The following is a 21,851-nucleotide window of genomic DNA, read 5'->3' on the forward strand; positions in this document are numbered from 1 at the left end:
CCTGTGGTGTGTATGTAGACAGACCACTCCACCCTCCTGTCACCCTCCGCCCTGGGCTTGGGCATTCTGGAAGACAGCAGTGATGGGCCAGGCTCGTGGCGGGGCCTTGGGAGCTTGGGACAAGGGGCCCCCCACACCCTGGATGCCTGTTAGTTGGCATGGCAACACAGTGATGCTCTCTGGCAAGAACTGGATGTGAGAGCCCTCAGCCATGGTGGGGGCAGAATCAGCAGGCAGGCAGGCAGGGGAAGGCACTGGGAGATGACCAGGTGCTGCCGTCATGCCATGAAGGGCTTCGAAAGGCAGCTCTGGTTCTGTCTCACCGAAACAGAGTCCATCACTTAAGTCCCGAAGATCCACTCAACTCCCGAAAGCTGATCTTGAAACTAAACATGAAAAAACATACAAATAAAGCCTGCACATCCTGTAGCAATTTGTGAGATGGTCTTGCACCTTCTGCTCAGCTCAGCAGTAATGGCAGAAGTTGGATCCTTCAGAACAAGCACCAGGTCACTGACAAAGATACGTCCTCCTCCGCAGCACATATGCTGGCAGCAGCCACGGAGCCAGACTCTGGTGACCAGGTTCCTGGGTTCCTGTCCTTGTCTGGGCTCCACTGAGCTCTCGTGTTAGTAGTTCTGCCTGTGTGGTCTTGGGAGCGAGGGTCAGTGGGGAGGACTTCTGTAGACTGTGGTCACCAGTGAGGCCAGATTCAAAACCAGAAGGGGAAAAAGGGCAGTGATGTTAACTAAAATCCTAGGTGGTGTGTCCTAGTAGGCCAAGATGCTGGTGACAGCGAGCAAAGTTACTCACCATCCAGTACGAATGTCTTATTTTGCTGTGGAGCTCGCTAACCAGCCCACCAAAGGCACAGCCCACTCAGTCATGTTTTCAGGTGTCTGTTCCACCGGGCATTTGCCAAACATGGCAGACCTAGAGGAGAGTACAAGAGAGGGCTGGAGCTCTCTGGTTGACAATAATGTATCACTGATACAAATGAATCTGAATCTACAGAAATGGAAAAGGAACCACTTGCTTGTGCGAAAGTATTGGAGAATGATACTTGGTGGTAATGAGCCCAGGGCATCTGCCCATCTGCCGAGGGCCCTGTATGTGAGTACAGAGCTCCAGGCAAAAGTCTGGCTGTGACTTTCTCATTTGGGGAGGGCCCTCACAGGTGCTAGATGTGTATGAGTGCTTGGCGGGCTTGCCATTGGGTTCTAGGACCTGAGCAGGGTGCTGGAGGGCCTGTCTTAGCCAAGGCACATGGCTCACCTGCACTGACCTGCAGTTCATCTGTGCTAAGTAAGATCCAGGCAAGTCATCCACCTCTCGGGCCACCTCTTGTGCTGTCACAAGAGCCGAGAGATACTTGAAACAAAGGACTACAAAGCTGCCTCCTTGTTGCCACTCCTAAAAAAGCTCATCAATTACCGGATGGTGCTAAAAATGCGTCATTTTCCTCCTTGTCATTTCCCATATTATCGGAAACCCTTTCCACAGCACCACTTATCAGGGACCCTTCAGTGAGACCCTGATCTGCCCAGAGTCATGGTACACAGGGAGAAAGAAAAAGAGCAAGAGACAAAGACTGCAAGAAAATAGCACTATGGGATCAATGTTCACCAACTGGTCAGTGGGATCATTGATCAAATGGATCAATGTTCTCTGGGAACAAAGACAAAGAATCTCCAGCTAGCCATCGTTTTATTAGCCTGTGCAGGGGGACGGGCACTTTTCCTGGAACAGTATAGAAGTAGTGGTTGAATGGGCAAGTTTCACAGCATAAAGGAAACAAGGTAAGATTCATCCCTACACCTGGGCACTAGTACAGTTTTCCCTGTACTCTTCTCAGCAGACTTCATCCTGCTCTCAGCTTCACAGCCCCCCTCACCAAGAAAGCAGGACTTCTGCATTGCAAAAGAGCCCACAAGGGAGGGCAAGGAGGGCTTTGGACAGATTCTATGTCAATCTGTAACTTGTGCACCCCAACACGTATGACATAGAGATTGCCTGTGTTCTAGCATACACACTCCCAAAACCTAGGGCTTAAAAGGAGCCCCAAAATGTTCTACATTTTTCCTGAATTGTTCTTGTAATAAACAAGACAACAAGCTAACAGGCTCCTTGCTAGTGCCCCTGGTGCCAGGTCAGAGAATTCTAGGAAAGAGCTAAGCAGTTGGTGGATTTTAAAATTGCCTTAAAACTCAAGAGAATGTAATGTGCTGGGGAGATCCTGACAGCTTTCTCATCAGTCATTTGAGACCTCTGTGGAGAAAATGTCATGCAGAGGAGACCTGATCTTGCTCCTCCCCTGGTGCCCAGGAAGAAATCTCATCTCCCTCCCCATATCTAATCTGTGCCTCTGGTCACTCACCCATCTCTTCAGCAATGAATTATTTTGCCTTCCAAAGTATTTATTTTCCTCTGAAGGGCCCATGGAGTTTAAGCCACCCTCTATCCCTGAAGTACAGCAGTATGGACTGAGGGCTTCACGACCTAATGTCCCTGTCTCCACAGAGCTGAGGCTAATGTGGCTGAGAGCCTACTCTGTAATTCAAAGAGGCACAGAAAAATGCCCACTTTTACTGAAATCTGGAGAGTAAGGCAGGCCATCTCTAATGCTCAGGGCTTACCCTAGGCTCTGTAGCTTAAAAGCAGGGGTCTGATGTATATTCATGATGCAAGCCCACAGAGACTTTCTCCCAAACACCAGTTTGGGGACCTGGAATAATTTGGTACCTACTCTGATTTGCCATGAAGGCAGAACTGAGGCTCTCATCTTATGGCTTTTTTATAAAGAAAATTTTTCATAGGGTCATACAGTCCTACTGCAATCTCTTGATTGCTTTATTTTCTAAAAACAATCTTAGAAAAGGAGCTGTCTTATAATTTCTAAATATTAGTCTTTTCCTAATATACTCCCATAAGTATGTGTTGGAAAGACAATGATTAAAATGTAAACTCCAATAACTATCTTGCTAAAACTGGCCGCAAGCAGCTCTGGCCATTCCCCAGTGCAGTGGAACAATGCTCTGGTCAATCCTCAAGCAAAACAGCTGGCTTTACAACATCTTTTGTTTGTTTGTTTTTCTTTTTAAGACAGGGTCTCACTATGCAGTTCAGGCTGGCCTTGAGCTCACTTTGTAGCCCAGGCTGGTCTCAAACTCCCAACGACCCTCCTGCCTCAGCCTCCTGAGTGCTGAGATTACAGGCATGTGCCACCATACCCAGCCAGAACTTTTAATAAATATGGACAAAGTGGGTGTAATGCTGCACAGTTGTAATCCCAGCACTCTGGGAGGCTGAGAGAGGATTGCAACTGTGAACCCAGCCTCAGCAACTTAGTAAGACCTTGTCTCAAGACAAAAAAAAAAAAAAAATTAAAGACAAAAGTGAAGAAAAATGACCAATGAAAGTTCCCTACGAGTATTGGTCCAGGTTTTTCTAAAGCACTATGCAAATTTTTAATGTATTCACTAGGTAATGGTGAAGAAGGAAAACACACACTCTGGCTCAGCAGGTTTCCTAATGGATCACAGATCACCTGGAAGAATACTTGGTGCCAGTTAGGCTGAAAGCACATGGGTGCTAGATGGGCCACCCTGCCACCTGCCTGCACCAGGAGCCCTCATGCCCACCCCAGCACATGCAGGGACTCACTTGTCCAGTCGGACTTTCCATGTTACTAAGAGGTCATTATGTTGTCTCATTAAGTGAGTCCAGCCTTCATCACCAATTGTGGCTTCCATTGCCTTAGAGTTCTCAATAAAATGGAGCCAGGGCAAAGGTAACGTGCCTGCGAGTATGTTGGCATTGTACCCCTTCCCAACACCTCAGGCCCTACTTGATGAGCCATGCAAGAGGTAGACAAAAACAAGCTGTAGTGACAGGTCCTGTCCCTCACAACCAAATGTCCTGGTAGACTTCTGGTTCTTGTTCTGATGAACACTAATTCAAAACAAAAAGGGTCTGGGGCAATCATGGTAAACTTCTAGAGTTTTCAATAATCAGCAACCAGCTGCAGCATGTGTGCCACAAAGTCGCCACTGCTGGTGTAGGGCCTGCTGCTGAGTGGAAAGGGCTGCTGCAGCTGGGACTGACTGTGGTCTCGGACAGGCTCTGGCTCTCTGGACAGTGGAGATTGTGCTCACCCACTTTGTGGAGATCAGCACTGGCTCTCGGGCCTGAGGGTCTTATTTGCCACTGCCAAGCATCACCGAGGGGCTTCAAGGCCAAGCGCAACTCCCTCTTTTCCAGCCCCTCCCCACTTACACGAAAATATGCTGCCTGTGAGGATGAGCTGATAACCAGCTGCCTCTCAGTAGGGCGGTTTCCTAAAAGTGCCTACCAAGATTTAAATGCACACAACTCTTCCAACCATTTGGTGGGAAGGGGTCAGGATGAATGGGGCTCCAATTCCACCTGCAGTGAACATGCTGGACAGGTCCAACCGCAGACTTCCTGAGCAGTGGTCCCTCTGTCCTAGCCAGATCACGAGGAACGTGAGGCTGTGTGAGCACAGAACCCAAGCCCAGTGTGTGGCCTCGACAACTCCCCTCGCCACCCTCAGCACCTCACACACCTATGAGTGCTCCAGATTTTAAGCACATTTAAATGAAAGCCAAGCAAGCACTTGAGGTGTTTTGGGGCACTGGTCCATCACAGTGGCTTTCAAGCACTGGATGAACTACTCACGAGAAAGTAAAGGATGAAGGATATGTCACTATCTCTCTGGGCCCAGGACATCTGACACCATTCAAATCATCTGTCACCAATATAGTATCTGTTTATGACCGTCAACTACTTGAAATTATCATTTTGGCACAAACCTGTGGAACACTGGAAATGCCACCTAAGCAGTATGTGTCACTAGGGTCTCACCCCTCTGAAGGCAGAGGAGGGCCTCTCTGTCCAGTGACCAGTCTCCTCCTCCTCTGTCAGGGCCTTCACTGAATCCTGGTTACATGAAGGGAGCACTTTCTCAAAAGCCTCTGCAACCGAGTTTCAACTGTCTTTCTATTTCTCTCCTGCAGCGCAAAGAACTTCTCCACACTGGGCAGCACTCTGAAGCTGCAGAGTTACCAATAGGAAGCTGAACTACTCTTCTGGAAAGGACAAAGCGGGCATTCCTTAGTCCCTGGAACCTTGTTCTAGTTCCACGTTAAGTCTGAACTGATTAAAAAGTACAGTACTTGTTAAAAATCTACTAGATCATTTCAGTAAATAGTAATATCTCCTAGGACTGTGTTGGTCAAGTTGTTCATTGGGTAAGAGTCATACATTTTTACCTTTAATATTCTTTCCATACCAAAATATTTCACATGTTGCAGTGGCTAAGTAATTTTGCTATTTCTGTCATCTGTGCTCTCAATCTTAAGAAACTGAGTGGAATGAATACAAACTGCATGGGATGGATACAGACTAATAAATCCTTTAGATTTCTAAAATGAAATCATACAAACATTACATTCTCTCACGAGTTGTGATCAAAAAACTATGATGGATATGTTATATTTTTAAAAATTTGGAGTTAAGGATATACTGCCATTAATCCCCCTCAAAATCCTTCTTCTAACTTTGAACTCACTCACCTCAATATTCTTACAGTTTACTGAAGCAGCTCTGGAGTCCTCCTCATGAGTGTCTTTAGTTGTGCTGCTGTGACCACCTCAACGTCCTATATTGATTCAAACTGTTTACCTTTGAAGGGCTGGCATGTGCACAGTACTAGATCTGCTGACAAGGTGGATTAAGACACACCATGTTTCTGACAGAATTGCCATAATATTTGACCAAAGATGGGTGATCAAATAATAGGGCTGTTTAAATACCATTTTATTACAGTAAAAGACACAATGCTATTTAACTTTCTCAAGAACTCCCTCTTACTTTGGACATACCCCATCATTCTTGGAAATGTATCTTTTAATGTAATAAGCTTTTAAAAATGTAAACATGCACTGTAGTTTTTGATTACCCCTCATACAACTGTTAGCTAGATCTTTGCCAGACAGCCTAGGACAGGGATGGAGAACCTTTTAGAGCTTTCAATGATACAAACAGCCCGCTGCAGCACATGTGCCATAGGTTCGCCACTGTCCTAGGAAATTCAAGCAAGTCATGAGCGGCATTTCAGAATGCTTGATAGAAATCTGTGTCCTTGCAGAATGTGGGAGAGACACTGGTGAGACAGTATAGGGAAGCTCAGAGGTTAAAAAACCTACAAAAGAAGGCTACACCTGCCGAACGCTGTGCCTGCGCACCGGGCAGCAGAGAAGCCAAGTGCTCTGAGAGTGCCTTCATGTGCTCCTGCAGCCCAAAGCCCAACACTGGGCTGGCAGCAGCAGAGGAAGCGCCTCTTCTGTTTGCTTTGCCTACCAAAGAAAGACTAAAGATGGAAGGAGCAGGACACACCCAGTTCAGTCAGGGAAGAGTGAGAATCTATCTCTTAGCCTACACCAGCTGTACCCAGGGCTCAGAAGACTAGACAACTTCAGAGGGAAAAAGAATGCACTTTAAAGACTGCTGTGCAGCAGCATTCCAGGAGATACCAAGTGGATGACTTTTAAGTACATGAAAGAAAACCGTGATGGCTAGGAGACAGCCAAGAACAAACAGACTGACCAAAGGCACCTTCTCACATTTGTGGCCAGGCTCATGAATCTGAACTTTAGCAAGGTGTCTGGTAGAACCACACTAGTCATCAGATTCTTCAGTGTGTGTGTTGGGTGGATGGTAACCTTTTAATACACAGTGATACCTCCGTTTACAAACTTAATTTATCTTACGATTCTGGGGAAGATGGCTGCGCCTGTGTTTGTGTGGGCAAGATGACCATGGTTGTGTCTGGCACCTGACGCAAAGTTTGCCAATGGAAGCAAAATTCTGCTGAAGGCTTTTGTTTGGGAACCGAACTGCTTACAAACAGGGCAGTGGTGAACCAAGGTATTACTGTAGAGGTGCTAAGTGGACAGTAATGTCAATCTGGATACTGTCTATCATGTAGCATAGCAGTATTTTCACATTTTGATTGATGGGTTGAATAGACACAAAATTAATGAAGTATGTAGTAAATGACAGTAGAAGGCCCAGCTTAATGGGATAAAATTCATATGAAATTTAAATGTGGGCAAACGCACATCTCTCCTGTACTGTATCCCACTGTCTTTAGGGAAAGCAGCCCGTCACCTCCCTTGCCTCCTGGCCATTTTGTCCCTGGGTGTCAGTTCTCCATGCCTTCAGATCCACCTTTCTTCTACTCTCTCTTCCCTCTGCCCTTTCCCACTATACCTGTATTATTCTGCCCACTATTAGTTAGGTTTTTTTGTGGGGGGGGGACTGGGAATCAAACTTAGGACCTTGCACTTTCTAGGCAGGCACTTTTACCACTGAAATATATCCCCGGCCCTCTGTCCAGTATTAAGAAAGGCTCCCCCTTAGTGACCTCCACACAGAGCCAGGACAGGGTGTGTGTGTCACAGTCTGCCTCCCTGACTCCAGACACATGTACTACAGAGGCAGGGCCATGCTCTGCATTCATGCTATTACAGTGCTATGACATGAGAACCAATGCCGTGCAATCCAGTCACAGCCAGCCTAACTGACAGTCTCTCTAAGGGTACTGACAGACTGAGGGAGACCTGTGTCCCGGGAATTACTGCAGAAAGAACTTGGGAGGCAGACATGAAGGAGGCGGAGTGAAGGGAAACGTGTAGGAAGAGGTGGAGTACAAGTCAGCAACACAATGAGGCTCATTTCAGCTCAAAATAAAAAAAACTTCTCGGCAGTTAAGATGATTCTAAAGTGGAAAAAGACTATTGAGGAAGATGACAGTTACAGAAAATTTCCTTTTAAATGCCACATTCCTGGAGCACATGACAGACGACCTCCTCAGATGGAAGGTCTGAGCTTTCTGTGCATTTGGGCGAGGCCACAGAGAGGGATGAAGTGACAAACATTTCAAGCAGTTTGTGTCACAGAAATTCTCACTGCAACACTAAAAACTGATGTGCAAGTAGTGACCTCAGACACCCACAATGAGAAGAGAGTTGTTACACACTGTTAGGAACCGATTCATTCTGGAAAGCAATCCTTTCCTCAGTGGGAAAAAAAAGAGCAGGCTTCACAATACAAATGCACAATCCCACATGCAGAAACACATTCCCCAACAGCAAGCTTGAACTCTTCCTTGCTGTGTTTTGGGCTTTTGTATAAAGCCTTTTAAAAAATAAACAGTCTGTAAATACAAAGGAATTTCCATGGACCTTAATGCTGTTGCATCCGTCTTCAAAAGTCCTGCTCTACAGCTGCCTTCTGCAGCCTATACAGGCCCAGGAGGAGGAAAGTCTTGTTTTCTAGCAGATGCCACTCCTGTTAAGAGTATCACTCCACTTGTTATTGTGGTCTACATCATGTATGAGTAAGACAGCATCACACAGCTTCCAGAGGGAACACTGCTTTGGAATAATATCCTTACATAGCTCTATTAGGTTAAGAAGAAAACACTTGTCTTACTTCTGTTGACTGCTCTAGAGAAGTAATGGTGAACCTAATCAAATTCAATGGTTAGGTTCAGTGTTGACCTTATGGGAGAATTTGATTCAACTCTCATCCAATTCAGTATGCAACCACAATCAAGGAGAGAATTAAGTTTATGCACTGAGGAACCACTATACTAGCAATAAACATCTGCATATGAAATTAAGAAATACTTTCATTCATAATAGCACGAAAAATAAATACTCAGAAATAAATTTAGGTTTATGAGTTGTATACTGAAAATTACAAAGCCCTGCTGAAAAAATTAAATACCTGAATAAATGTAGCGCTATCCTGTGTTCACGAATTGGAAAATTTAAGATAATATTCCCACAGTTGTTCCACAGATTGAATGAAATCCGTACCAGCTGATTTTCTACTTCTATAGAAGAGAAGCTAGTCCCCAATTTCATATGGAAATGCAATAGCCTAGAAGAGTCAAAACATCCTGAAAAAGACACACAACACTGAAAGATTTATACTTCCCATTTTAAAAACTTACCAAAAGCCACAGTAATGGAGATAGTGTGATACTGCACATAACAAACATATTGACCTATGGAATAGACTTGAGCGTCCAGAAATAAACTTTTACATTTATGGTCAACTGGTTTCCAACAGGGATGCCAGAATAACTTACTGGAGAAAGAGCTGTGTTTTCAGATGCTAGTCACAAAAATATCCACATGCACAGAGTGTATTTGAACTCTTATCTTGTCAATTAAAAAACAGGCCTAATTTAAGAGCTAATACAATAAAGCTCAGAAAAAAAAAGGCACACATCTTTGTGACCTGGCATTGAGCAGTGATTTCTTAATTGAAATATTAAGCACAAGGAATAAAGAACAAATGGATGAGTCAGACGTTTTTAAAAAACCCTAAAAACAAGCCAAATGTGGTAGTACATTCCTGAAATCCCAGCACTCTGGGAGGTTGAGGCAGGACAATTACAAATTCAAGCCCAGCCTGGACAGTTTAGCAAGATTCTGTCTCAAAATAAAAAATTAGGGCTGAGGCTGTAGCTTACTACAAAGGCCTTGGGTTCAATCACCAATACTGCAAAAATAGACAACCATTTATGCTTCAAAAGTCATCATTAAGAAAAGGAAAAGACAAGCCACAGACTGGAAAAGAAATATCTGCAAATCACATTATCAGGTAAAGTACTTTGATCTCAAATGTATAAAAAACTCTTACAGGGGCTGGGGATTTAGCTCAGTGGCACAGCGCCTACCTGGCAAGTGGAAGGTCGTGAGTTCAATTCCTGGTATCAGAAAAAAAACCAAAAAAAACCCAAATAAAATAAAAAAAAAAAACCTCTTGCAACTCAGTAAGAAGACAAATAACCCAATTTTAATATGGGCAAAAGACTGAATAGACATTTCACTGAAGACATTCACTATCATTGGGGAAATGCAAATCAAAATCACACTATGGAACCACTTTGCACTCACTAGAATGACAATTATCAAAAAGAAAAACCATGACAAGTACTGGCAAGGTTATAAAAAAGCTGGGATCTCCATATGCTGCTGGTACAACCACTTTGGAAAGCAGTTTGAAAGTTTCTGAAAATGTTGAACACGGAATTACCATGTGACCCAGTAATTGTGCTGCCAAGAAAAAAGAAAATAGGTCCACACAAAAACTTGTATGGGAAGGTCACAATATCCAAAAGACAGAAGCAACCCAAGTGCCCAGCAACCAGAAATGGGAAAAGTGTGGTGGGACATTCACACAACAGAATAGTACACAACAAGAAAAAAGAATGTAGTACTGACACACATACAATTATGTGTAATAATACAATTATTAAAAAAAAAAAACCCTTCAGAAATACCCTGAGAGAAAACAGACAGAAAAGACTATGTATTTCAAGATTCTGGTGATAGAGAGGGTCTCAGACAAGCAAGTCCACAGAGGCGGGAAATAGCAGAGTGGCTACTTACAGATGGAGGTGAGGAGGACGTGACTGTAGAGACGTGTGGCTTCTTTGGGGGTGACGGAGATGATCCAAAGTTAGATTTCAATGATGGCTGTACAATTACAAAACTATTCTTTTCTTTAGTTTGCTTTTTTGAGACAGTGTCTTGCTCTGTAGTCCAGGCTGGCCTTGCGCTCACACCACAGCTCAGGTTAGCCTCAGCCTCGAGAGTGCTAAACTTACAGATGTGCACCAGCACACCTGGCTCAAAACTGTCTGAAACTATACGAGCCAGGCGTGGGGCACACGCCTGTAATCCTAGCACTTGGGAGGCTAAGGCAGGAGGATTGCTGCAAGTTTGAAGCCAGCCTGGGCTACAAAGTGAGTTCAAGGCCAGCCTGAACTGCATAGTGAGACCCTGTCTCAAACAGACCAAAAAAAAAAGAGAGAGAAAAAAAAAACCCATAAAACTATACTAAATCTCACTGAATTTTACTGAAGTATTATGTAAATTATAACTCAAAAGGCTATCTGTAAAGATGTTTCAAATCTAAATAAAACCCTGCCTGTTTAAATCCGGTGATGTCAACATTCTCTGGATGTTGAAGACCAATTATCCTGGAGGGAGGTGAATGAAGAACCTGCTTAAGAAAGAACTCATCCAGGTGGGCTGCTATATTCTAAAAAGATTTCAGGAAGCTTTAAAGTCAATCTTAAAAAAAATTTAATAGCAAAAAGCAGTAAAAAACACCATCAATGACATATAATTTGGCTATTTTAGAACACTGCTGAAATTCAGTTTACATTCTGAAAAAAGGATGATTTTTTTTATCAAGAGCTCATTCAGCAGTATTTACACTGACCTAGCACCTATATATCTTGGTTTAAAAATAAACTGAGTCCCAGCCCCAACATGTGATAACAAGGCTTGAGCTTTTGTTGATTCTAAATGTGGTGGTTAATATAAAATAATTTAAAAGGGCTACCTTACACCATTAGTGTTGTTTCATTTACATCCTCCATTGTCAGCAAAGATACCCCAGCTCAATCCTCGGGGAGCCCTCAGCCCTGTCGAGTATATCTGGCTGTGTGCCTTCGCGAGGAAGTAGGTGAAAAGGATTAGGGTCTGCATCCTAGACTCATCCTAGACTGTTGGCTCTTGGGTTATTAACCATTAAAAGACAATATAACTTAGCTTTCCTAAAATAAACCATTTATTGAAAAAAGACCCTTTGTCTTAAATTTCATTAGCCTTTTGCATAACAAACCTGCAGCTTGCCAACAAAAACGGTAAGGTTTCACAGTCAGTGCACTCAACAACAGGAGATTAAAAACGAGGTCCAGGACACCTGATAACACTACAACTTTTTTTGAACCCAAAAAGGTCAAAAATACTACACTGATGTCACGGTTCTCAGTTGCACAAGAAATGGAGGACACAGAGGCAATGGTCCGTGTACAGTAGTAATGGCACTTAACATGCAGCTTCTTAACCTCGTGGACGCCACCACCCAAGAGGGCTGTGCCACGTCATCAGACAACAGGAGCAGCAGGAGAAGTGACGCTCGTCACCTGTGCAGTCTTCTCAGTCTTGGAAGGTTAAGGCTGCACGGCTTCTCAGCAGTCTTTCTGTAAATATTACATACAGCAGTGATTGAGAGAGTTCTCCACGTCCACACACTACTAGGCCACGGACTGGTGAGCATCACTCTTCATCGGTGCAGACCTGTGAGGAAGCAGGAGAGAGCTGAGCCCTTGCAAGTGCGGATGTACACGTGTGCGTCTGACAGGAGAGGCTTGAGAAATAAAGCGCAAGGCTGAGGGTATGCCCAATGGTAAAACACCTGCCTAGCACGCCTGATGCTTTGGGCTCTACTCCCATCACCAGAAAAGAAAGATAGGGAGAGAGGAAAGGAAATAAATAGGTCAGTGCTGGCTGAGTGCCTGCTCTCAGTAAGTCTGAAAACTGACTGCTGGAAGTTTCTGAAATATACATGTATAATCTCAGGGCAATATATATTGTATGTATTCTATACCTAATAGTTGCTCTTTAATACTTCTATAGCTAATACAAATGCTTGCTCCTTCTTCCCACTCACACAGGCAGGGTCCTGCAGAGCTGTTTGCTAGGGTGCACTCTCGTCATGCCCCCAGGTACTCCCCTAGCAACACTTCCATCCCTCAGATCTCTACCCCAGACTCACTTCCTGGAGTACTAGCCACAAACACCCAGATGTCTGTCTGAAATCCTCAAGGAGGTGTTCCAAACATACCTCACCTCACACATGACCAGAAAGGAACTCTCACTTCCCTGGCCTGTTAGCCCAGAGTGGTGAACAGTGTCTCTGTGGCTGTGGGCCCTCTCCAGACTCTCTCTTCATTCTAACCAGTTCCTCAGTCAAGGGTATTCTAATTCCTAAGTACAGCTGATAATGCATGCTGATGATCCATTCTCCATCCTACACTAAAGCAGCTACCTAGTTTCGTACCTCCACAGTGATCTTTCTAAAATGCACCTTAACCACATTATGTTTACAATTAAATTGAAATATCTTTCCATTGTTCCTGCTTACTTTCCAGCCATATCTTTTGGCACTGTGCATATCCTGGGCCCCACCAAGATCTCAGCTATACACAATCCTCAACTGCTTCACCTCCAGGTCTTTGTCTTCCCATACCGCTTCACTTTGTCTGCCACATCCTTTACCCAATCCCTGACCTGGCAAAACCCTCTTGCACAGGCTGGGTACCTCATTCTAGAGAAAATACCTGAGATTACTTGACTGCATGAAATCCTTCTTTCAGCAACCATAAGGTGTGGCATATATACTATGATCACAGATCTTTTTTTTTTTTTTGTCCTTTTGAGACAGGGTCTCGCTATGCAGTTCAGGCTGGCCTTGAGCTCACTTTGTAGCCCAGGCTGGTCTTGAACTTGCAACGATTCTCCTGCCTCAGCCTCCCAAGTGCTGGGATTATAGGCGTGCGCCACCACGCCCAGCCTGTGATCACAGCTCTTATCACAGTGATAACTAATCTGTCTGTCCTCCAAGCAAATTACATGCTTCCGAGAGTGGAAACTATTCTTCAGTTTGTCCCACTCAAAATTCCACTTAAGTGTCTCAAATTTACTTTCAATGTAATACCAAAATAGATCAAGGAGAAGAGCCTCAGTGAACATCTTCCAAATGAAAAAGCACATACAAAAATGCCTGGAAAAAGAAGACATTTAGTTCTTTTCCATTTTATTCATGAGTATTTTATATTTAAGTTTCCAAATGTCCTTACGTATCAGATGCAAAACTGAACTCAAATAAACTTAAACATGAAGATAACGTTAGCAATCTGCCAAACCTTGACAAAAGAATGGTCGAGGAGCTGGCTGGCTGTCCATCTCATCTTTGGGTCACTTTCCAGGCAGTGAGAGAGAAAGTCCTTTCCTTCAGGGCTTAATCTTTCAGGGATTGGTGGCTTATGTCCCATTCCCACTCTATACATAATCTGAAAGTTGTGTTCATACTCATGCCAAGGCCTCTACAAAGACAGGAAAAATAAACATAAAAAATGCCTAATTGCTTTTTAGGCACCTTGAAATTAATGTCCATCAGGGGTCAGCAAACCTTGACTTTAGAACTAAAAAATAAATACTCCAGGCTTACAGGCCATATGGTTTTCATCACAACTACTTACTTCTTTCACTGGAGCACGAAAGCTGCTAAAGACGACATACACGTGAACAGGTGCAGCTGTATTCCAATAAAACTTTATGCTACAAACCAGTGGCCAGAATAGTTTGCCTATCCCTTTCGGGATGTGCTATCAGTCTAGCAGCAACCTTCATCCAACTAAAAGACGTAATATATATAATGATATAAAAATGTCACTAAAACATGTAACACTTAACAATTCGCACAGGGATATTTAATATGCCACCTTGCAAATGAAAATTCCTTTAGTAAAAAGTTTATTATGTAGTGGTGCACACCTGTAATCCTAGCACTCAGGAGGCAGAGGCAGGAGGATTGCCACAAGTCTGAGGCCAGTGTGGGTTACACAGTTAGTTCAGAAGCAGCCTGAACTATACAGCAAGACCCTGTCTCAAAAAATCAAAAAACCAAAAACCAAAACCAAAAAACCCTCCCCACCAAAAAATTATGATCATAGGAAAAATTCAGAGGGAAATAATTAAGTTTGTACAGCATTCTAATTTGTGTACTGTTGCTTAGTTGTTGCCAACATGTCCTCATGAATGTGAATCCTTGCTTTTGTATGGGTTTATTGAAATACTATAGATATCATAGCCATTTTCCTCCCTTAATGCTAGCAGAAGAAACATTAGCTGATATCTGCAAAGCACCTACTATCTGTGTTCTCTTTCAGCAGTTGTAAGGTACAGCTGAATAATTTAACTGAGTTCCTAGGAACAGTTAAAGGACATTTTATTTTTTTGCTTTGTAAATGATGCTACTAGACTACTGTGTAAGTGTTTGTCTTTATACATTTGTACAATTACTCATCAGTATCTTCACAAGAAGAGAAGTTTTTAAAAGCAAAAATTTCTTGGTTTAAGGGCTATGCACATTTATTTGTTTAATTTTTAAGTACATGTTTCCAGTATGTAATGCCTACATTCTTTGTGTGGACAGATGTTGAAAAGTGCTCTCTTCCATAAAACTTTATGCTACAAACCAGTGGCCAGCATAATTTGCCTATCCCTTTTGGGATGTGCTATCAGTCTAGCAGCAACCTTCATCCAACTAAAAGACATAATATATATAATGATATAAAAATGTCACTAAAACATGTAACACTTAACAATTCACATAACACATAACAATTTTATTTGTGTGGACAGATGTTGCAAAGAGCAATTCTACCACTTTTAATTTTTGTTCATAATATGTGTCTTTCCTTACAGCCTCTCTAAAAGTATTATAAATCTTTAAAAAGGTCACTCATGTTAAAGAATTTCACTTTGACTATGTAATTCTGATTATTAGTGAGGCTCATCATTTCATGTTTCTTTTTTATATTAACAGAGTTAATTTTTTTTTTTTTTTTTTTAGAAAACTGAACTGGAAAGCATGGAGTCCCACATACCCACCCTTCCCCTGACCCTCCCCAGTTCCCCCTATTAGCCACATCTTTCAATAGTGTGGTCCCTTTATTACAATGATGAGCCATTGTCAACACATTACTGCTAATCAAAGTCCACAGTTTACATCAGGATTCACTGTGTTGTACAGTCTACAAGTTTAAACTTACGTGTAATGACAGGTATCTGTCATCGCTCTCTAGAAAGGTTTCACTACTTCAAAAATCCTTGTGCTCTACCTAGTCATCCCTCCTTCCCCTGGTAACTACTGGTCTTTATACAATTCCTATCATTCCGCCTCTTACAGAATATTATACAGATGGAACTGCACTGGACACAGCCTTTTCAGGTTGATCACTCAGCCAGATGTATTTGAGGTGCTTTTATGTCTAAGGATCTTTAGCACGGTTATTTTTGTCACTCAACATAATTTCTTTGTATTCCCTTTAACATATTTATTCATTTATCTGTTCAAGGACATCTTAGCTGCTTCTAAGTTCTGCCATTTATGAACAAAGTTGTTACAACAAGCATTCATATACAAGTTGATGCTGGGCATGGTGGTGCACGCCTGTAATCCCAGCACTCGGGAGGCTAAGGCAAGAGGATCATTGTGAGTTCAAGACCAGCCTGGGCTACAAAGTAAGCTCAAGGCCGCCAGAACTGCATAGAGAGAACCTGTCTCAAAAAGACCAAAAAACAAAAACAAAAAACAAGTTGTGAGGACACAAGTTTTCCATTTTACGTTTCTTTTTGTAACGGACTGTGTCACCTTGTTCTGATTTGAAGTTTGTTTCTTTACATTCTCACTCATAAGGCATAGCATACATTTTATGAATATTTGTTTCTTTATCATATCTTGTAACCTCATATGTTTTGTTGGGTCACATTTTAATCTCTAATCATGTTCTCTAGTAGAATGTGTGCCCAGAGAATTTAAAATGAATAATAAAACCACAATTCCTCCTTTGTCAATGTATAGCGCACCTCTAAAGTTCCTCTTCCAGGTGTGGGCTCTGCTTACCTTACCAGTCACCATCTCTATGACAACACATCCCAGACTCCAGATGTCTGCAGCACGCCCATGACCTTCACCTTTAGCACGGGTAATGACCTCAGGCGCCATGTATGCTTTAAAAGTCATAGATAAAGTGATAGTAATGGGCTATAAATACAGCATTATGTATTAGTAGCATAAAGCAGTAAGTTAATATTTTAAGTTAATATTCTTTCTCCAAATTATATAACAGGAAATGTTGAAAATCTGAAACTATATATTTAAAATCAATTTTTTGAAGGGACTGTTTAGAGACAGAACTGCCTTTTAAAACACAACTTCTGAGTATGTACATCTTCAAATAAACTGTATTCATAATGAAAACAGGAAATTTGACTTGCAGAATACAAAAAGTTTTATGACACTAAATGATCAAAACAAATAACTACCATTTAACCATAACGTTAAGTCAACGAGAACAGTTTCACAATACCAATGCAAATAACAAAGCATCTTTCTGGGCAGAGAAAGAGGCTTTCCTCCTGCCTTTAACAAGTCGTTTAATTCACCAACTGGGCAACAACTCTCAGATGGAGGCCTTCATGTGTGGAGGAGCAGCACTCTTCGTGACTATAAACCTCTCTCCCTACTCTGCAAGTCTAGGTTGGCACAAAAGGTGAAGGGGAGTTCAGCGGCCATGCACCCTGTCCTAAGAGCATGCAGAGACCTGTACAGTTGGCCCCTACCTGCTGTCCCCAGTGTGCTGTTCACTTCACCAGGCATGGTTTGTGCATTATTTTTAAGCTTTACTGAGCATCCAAAATCTCCCAGCTTGATTAGTCCAGATGAAGTAAGAAAGATATTGGCACCTAACAAGAAACAAGCAGTCATTAAGCAGCCTCTGAAACAATGTGGGCCCTTTAATGTTTACATGGTGACCTAACCACCAGAAACTATTCACAAAGTAAGTATTACAAAGGTTTTTGAAACATTACTTACAATGTTCAATTACAGAAAGACTTAAGAACTTTATTCACAAATGCAATAATTCAAAGCAATGAAATTTAACATAGCAAATAATTCTGAACAAAAAAAATCTGAAGTATATACATAAATTCTAACATTAAAAACATTAAAGAGAAATTATACACAAAATACAAATGCTTGTGGCAGTCCCTCACCCTCAGAGTTGTCCCTCAATAGCTGCTTCCATGCTAACAAGTATGCTGTGAAAAGAACCACACTGTGGTTCTACAGTCACACCTGAGTCTGCCTCAGGATTTACCGCAGAACAGAACTGTAAATGATGTTCTGTAACTTTTCTGTATTTCTACAAACAACAGATAGATCTAATTTGTACTCTAGTTAGAATTTGGGTTTATTGTTCAGTTTTCAGGGCATCTTGGGCTTTTGCTATTGACTACAATATAACTGCTCCAACCAAGTCACATTTCTTTGGTACCTACCTTACAATCTGCACTTCAAAAAGCAACACAAAGCCACTCAAGTTGAACAATAGCCATGCAATGAGCCTAACATTTCAGCCTCAACATCTGAGTCCTTGCAGAACTCATGGTCCCCTACACAGGAGTACTTCTGGAACTATTCTAATGTGTACATTCTCAGCAGGAAATGTAACATGCAGTCACCATTTCACGACCACGCACAGAGCCTGATTATGTGGCAGAACAACTGAAAATGGGCAGTGTCAAAGCCTGTGCAAGAGCCAATTAAGCCAGAGTTGAGAATGACTCCAGACAGCAAGGCCACATACATGGTGGAGAGGCGAGCAGCCAATAGTCCCCACATACACTGGGTGACTCAGGGTTGAACCACATTACAAAGGAAAAGCAACTCTTATACCCAGACCAATGCAGATGCTGGTGTAATCCAGAATAGCCCACCAGACTGAGTCTAGTCTCTGGTCAGAAGTCAGGCCAACTCTTTAGTAAATATGTTTAGGTTAACTCGCTCAGACTTCGTGACAGAACACTTTCGTCTAGGGCCAAAGAGACAAAAATACTCTCCGGCTTTAATTCTGCAAGCTTCCTCAAAACAAAAGTCAGGCTAAGACATGGTTAAGACAAATGTCACAGTGACAGTTCTGGGATGGAACACAGCCATTCCCCTCACACCAGAAGAGAAAAACACTTTTAATCAATCAACATGACCAAGCTTTAGCAGAATTCTAATTTGGAGATTGGTGTAAATAAATCCTATTTTTGTCTCTAAAGACAGAGCTACAGATTCTGACTTATACAAGCATTTTTAATTTACTGTCACTTTACATATTAATAACACTCATACACAAACTCAAAGGTCCTTGACACAAGGAAAAGTTTGCTTTGATCATGAATGTCTACTAAGCATACAGGCTATGTCAAACCAGCTTATAAAGTAGCAGACTTTGCTTCTAAAAAAACAGATTTGTCTCAAAGTTATGCTGAACAGAAAAGATAGAGCAGATTTTCCTATTCATGGGTGAAAAATAAGGTTCAACAATTTTTTTTTTTTTTTTGGTTTATTGAGACAATGTGTCATTATGTAGTTCAGGTTGGTTTTAAACTCACTATAGAGCCCAGGCTGGCCTCAAACTTGAGGTAATCCTCTGGCCTCAGCTTCCCAAGTGCTGAGATTATAGGTGTGCACCACCACGCCCAGTGTAATGGTTCATATACTGGGTCAACTTGAGAAGTTTAGAAGTTTAACTAAGGGACTTAGCAGGGGGCAGGGCTCTCACTTTGTAAAAATCCTCATCCTCTGTGAAAGGGCATGGAGATGGTGTAACTGCTACACCTACCCTAGGGGGTGGCCTGCTTACAATATAAGGGAAGAAAACAGGCTTGCTCTTCTCCCCTGGTGCTCTTGCTGCTTTTGCTGTCTTCTGCTGTCTTGAACTGTTGCCCCCTGCCACGTGCCACCTTGCCCTGGAGCCAGCTGATTATGGACTAAAACCTCCACAAACTGTGAGCTAAATAAACCTTTCCTTCCTTAATTTTGGGTGTCAGGTATTTTGTCTTAGCAATGAGAGAAAAATAACCAAGACATCTGGCTTTAACATTGTATTTCAATGTGGCACTCATTAGAAGCATAATTAAAGAAAAGTCTATCTAGCTAAAGAAATGGGAGGGGTGGGAATGAGTATCTACAGAGCACCTACTATGTGCTGAATACCAGGGCCCTCTGCCCAGGGCAGCCAAACACATATGGGATTACCTTTAATGTCACGGTGAACTATGCCATGCTCATGGAGGACATTGATAGCAGTGGTGATTTGCTTGGAATATAGCCTAATGACATGTTCCTGAAGTCCCAGCCGTGACACCTCTTCTAGTGTGCCCTCATCACAGTACTCCATGAAGATGTACATTTCTTCCTAGGGGAGGAATAAAACACAGCCCTATGTTTGTGGTTTTCTTTACATGGACACAACATGAAAGCTCTGGAAAACTTCATAGGCCACGCCCCCGAGGAATCGATCTCTTTTCTGGCGGTTCACTACGCTAGTCGTCCTGAGCACTGAATGTATGTGTAGGAGGCGTACCTAGCTCTTCTGCTGAGGTGGCTGCCTACACCCTGTCTGGAATTATACAGCTCGTCAGGGTAAGATCTCTTCCAAATCACAGGGGATGAACTTCTATCACCCTGAGATTAAGTCAGCCATATAATCTCAGACAGGGACCAACAGGGCTGTCCCTATAAATATATTATTAAGTACTGAAACACATCCTTTTCAAACATGAACATATTTGTGAAAACATTAGAGGTGATCAACACCCAAGTCCCCCTGGAAGCTCTGGCTCTATACCAAGATGCTCCAAAAGTCATCCTCTTTCCCTCGACATGTTTATTGCTAAACACAGCGGGAGAAATGAGTTTGAGGTTTTAATTTTTTCTTATTCCACAATGGTTCCTTAAAAACATAGAAAAGAAAACCAGTATCACTTAATGGTGTACTGTAAATGGAAAACGTCACAAGGAGTGGGGGAAGGGGCACTTTATAAGAAGAATCTTCAGACTGGCAGGATGGGTTTCAGTGCTTTATAATGCCAGGTTAATGACTACAGTCTACAACTTACATTTTAGGAAGAACTCCTCTAGTTTCAGAGAGAAGGCAGAAATGATGTAACTCATGGAGATTTCCTGATAATTAGGCAAAGTTACTGTGCTCTGAAATGAGAAGACCTGTGATGTAGAACAGGACTCCATTTTGTACCCTTACTGATTCCTCACACAAAACAGTGTGATTAAGGTCAGCTTACTCTATGAAGCTCCACACCAAAATACCGAACCAGATTGGAATGTTTGATGCCTTCAAATATTTTCAATTCATCTGCAGTTTCCTTGATAGTTTTATGGTCATTAGGTTGAAATCGAATCTGTAAAAGAAAAATTGTTTCCAACAGTCAGACTGGAAACAAGCACCTTAAACAGTAAAGGTTGTGCAGCCACCCACTGCCATTTTCACTGTGCAGGCCAGGCCCGTGGTCAGTATGATTAACATTACTTCCAGGTTTCCTTTCTTTTACTGTTCCAAGTGAACTAGGCACACTCGCTTTGAATATCTGCTTACAAAATCACTGTCAGCTGTGACCTAAACCACCAAAAGCATTAAACATTCAATAAGCAATCACTGTGCCTCAGTTCCGGTCAATACAGAAAGTTAAAATGTGCTTCTGCACTTAAAAAGTTTACAGTTTATTTTAGATTCCACATGTAAGTAAGACCATGCAGTATCTGTGCTTCTATGCCTATCTTATTTCACGTTAGCAGTCATCTAGGTTCATCCCTACTGCTGAAGGGGTGACTACAGTTAGTAATAATGAATGTATCTCAAAATTGCTGAGAGTAAATTTCAAATTGTGGAAAGTGAGCTGATGAATACATTAATTAGCTGAATAGATCATCACACTATTGCCACATACCAAAACATCATATTGCAGTGATGATCAACCTTTTAGAGACTGAGTAACGAAAACCCACTTACTTATTGGAAAGTGCCAGCACTGCAATTAAATCTGAATAGGTTTTAGTTTAGAAAAAAAACAACTCAGAAATTATTATCTTTTGTCTTAAAAACACAGTAACGTGCCATAGGTTCGCCACCACTGTCATACTATATCCCATCAGTATATAAAATAATGATATGTCAATTAAAAATAAAAAAAAGAAAGCCAGGCATTGGGGTGCATGCCTATAATCCCACCATTCAAGAGGTTGAGGTGGGAAGATCTCAAGTTTGAGGTCAGCTTAGACTACATAGTGAGGTCAAGGCTGGCCTGCACTATACAGTG

At 42.3% G+C, this 21,851-nt stretch overlaps 1 protein-coding gene across 5 annotated transcripts in view; it reads right to left on the minus strand.

Annotated features, from left to right (window-relative positions):
* Nucleotides 1–11,165: 11,165 nt before the first annotated feature.
* Map3k4 (mitogen-activated protein kinase kinase kinase 4) overlaps nt 11,166–21,851 on the minus strand; it is a 119,827-nt gene continuing 109,141 nt past the window's right edge. For 4 of the 5 annotated variants that reach the window (XM_005390695.2, XM_005390696.2, XM_005390697.2 and 1 more), the window contains 6 exons: nt 20,820–20,936; nt 19,774–19,933; nt 17,304–17,426; nt 16,585–16,691; nt 13,820–13,999; nt 11,166–12,191 (listed from right to left, as the gene is read on the minus strand). In XM_005390695.2, the coding sequence (XP_005390752.1) occupies nt 12,171–12,191; nt 13,820–13,999; nt 16,585–16,691; nt 17,304–17,426; nt 19,774–19,933; nt 20,820–20,936 (708 nt within the window). In that variant the 3' untranslated portion in view covers nt 11,166–12,170. Of the gene's footprint in view, nt 12,192–13,819; nt 14,000–16,584; nt 16,692–17,303; nt 17,427–19,773; nt 19,934–20,636; nt 20,728–20,819; nt 20,937–21,851 lie in introns of those variants that run through there. The other variant, XM_013517394.1, reaches the window with a different exon arrangement.

This window comes from Chinchilla lanigera, unplaced genomic scaffold, assembly GCF_000276665.1.
Source record: "Chinchilla lanigera isolate Chin_1 unplaced genomic scaffold, ChiLan1.0 scaffold00038, whole genome shotgun sequence".
Classification (NCBI taxonomy): domain Eukaryota; kingdom Metazoa; phylum Chordata; class Mammalia; order Rodentia; family Chinchillidae; genus Chinchilla; species Chinchilla lanigera.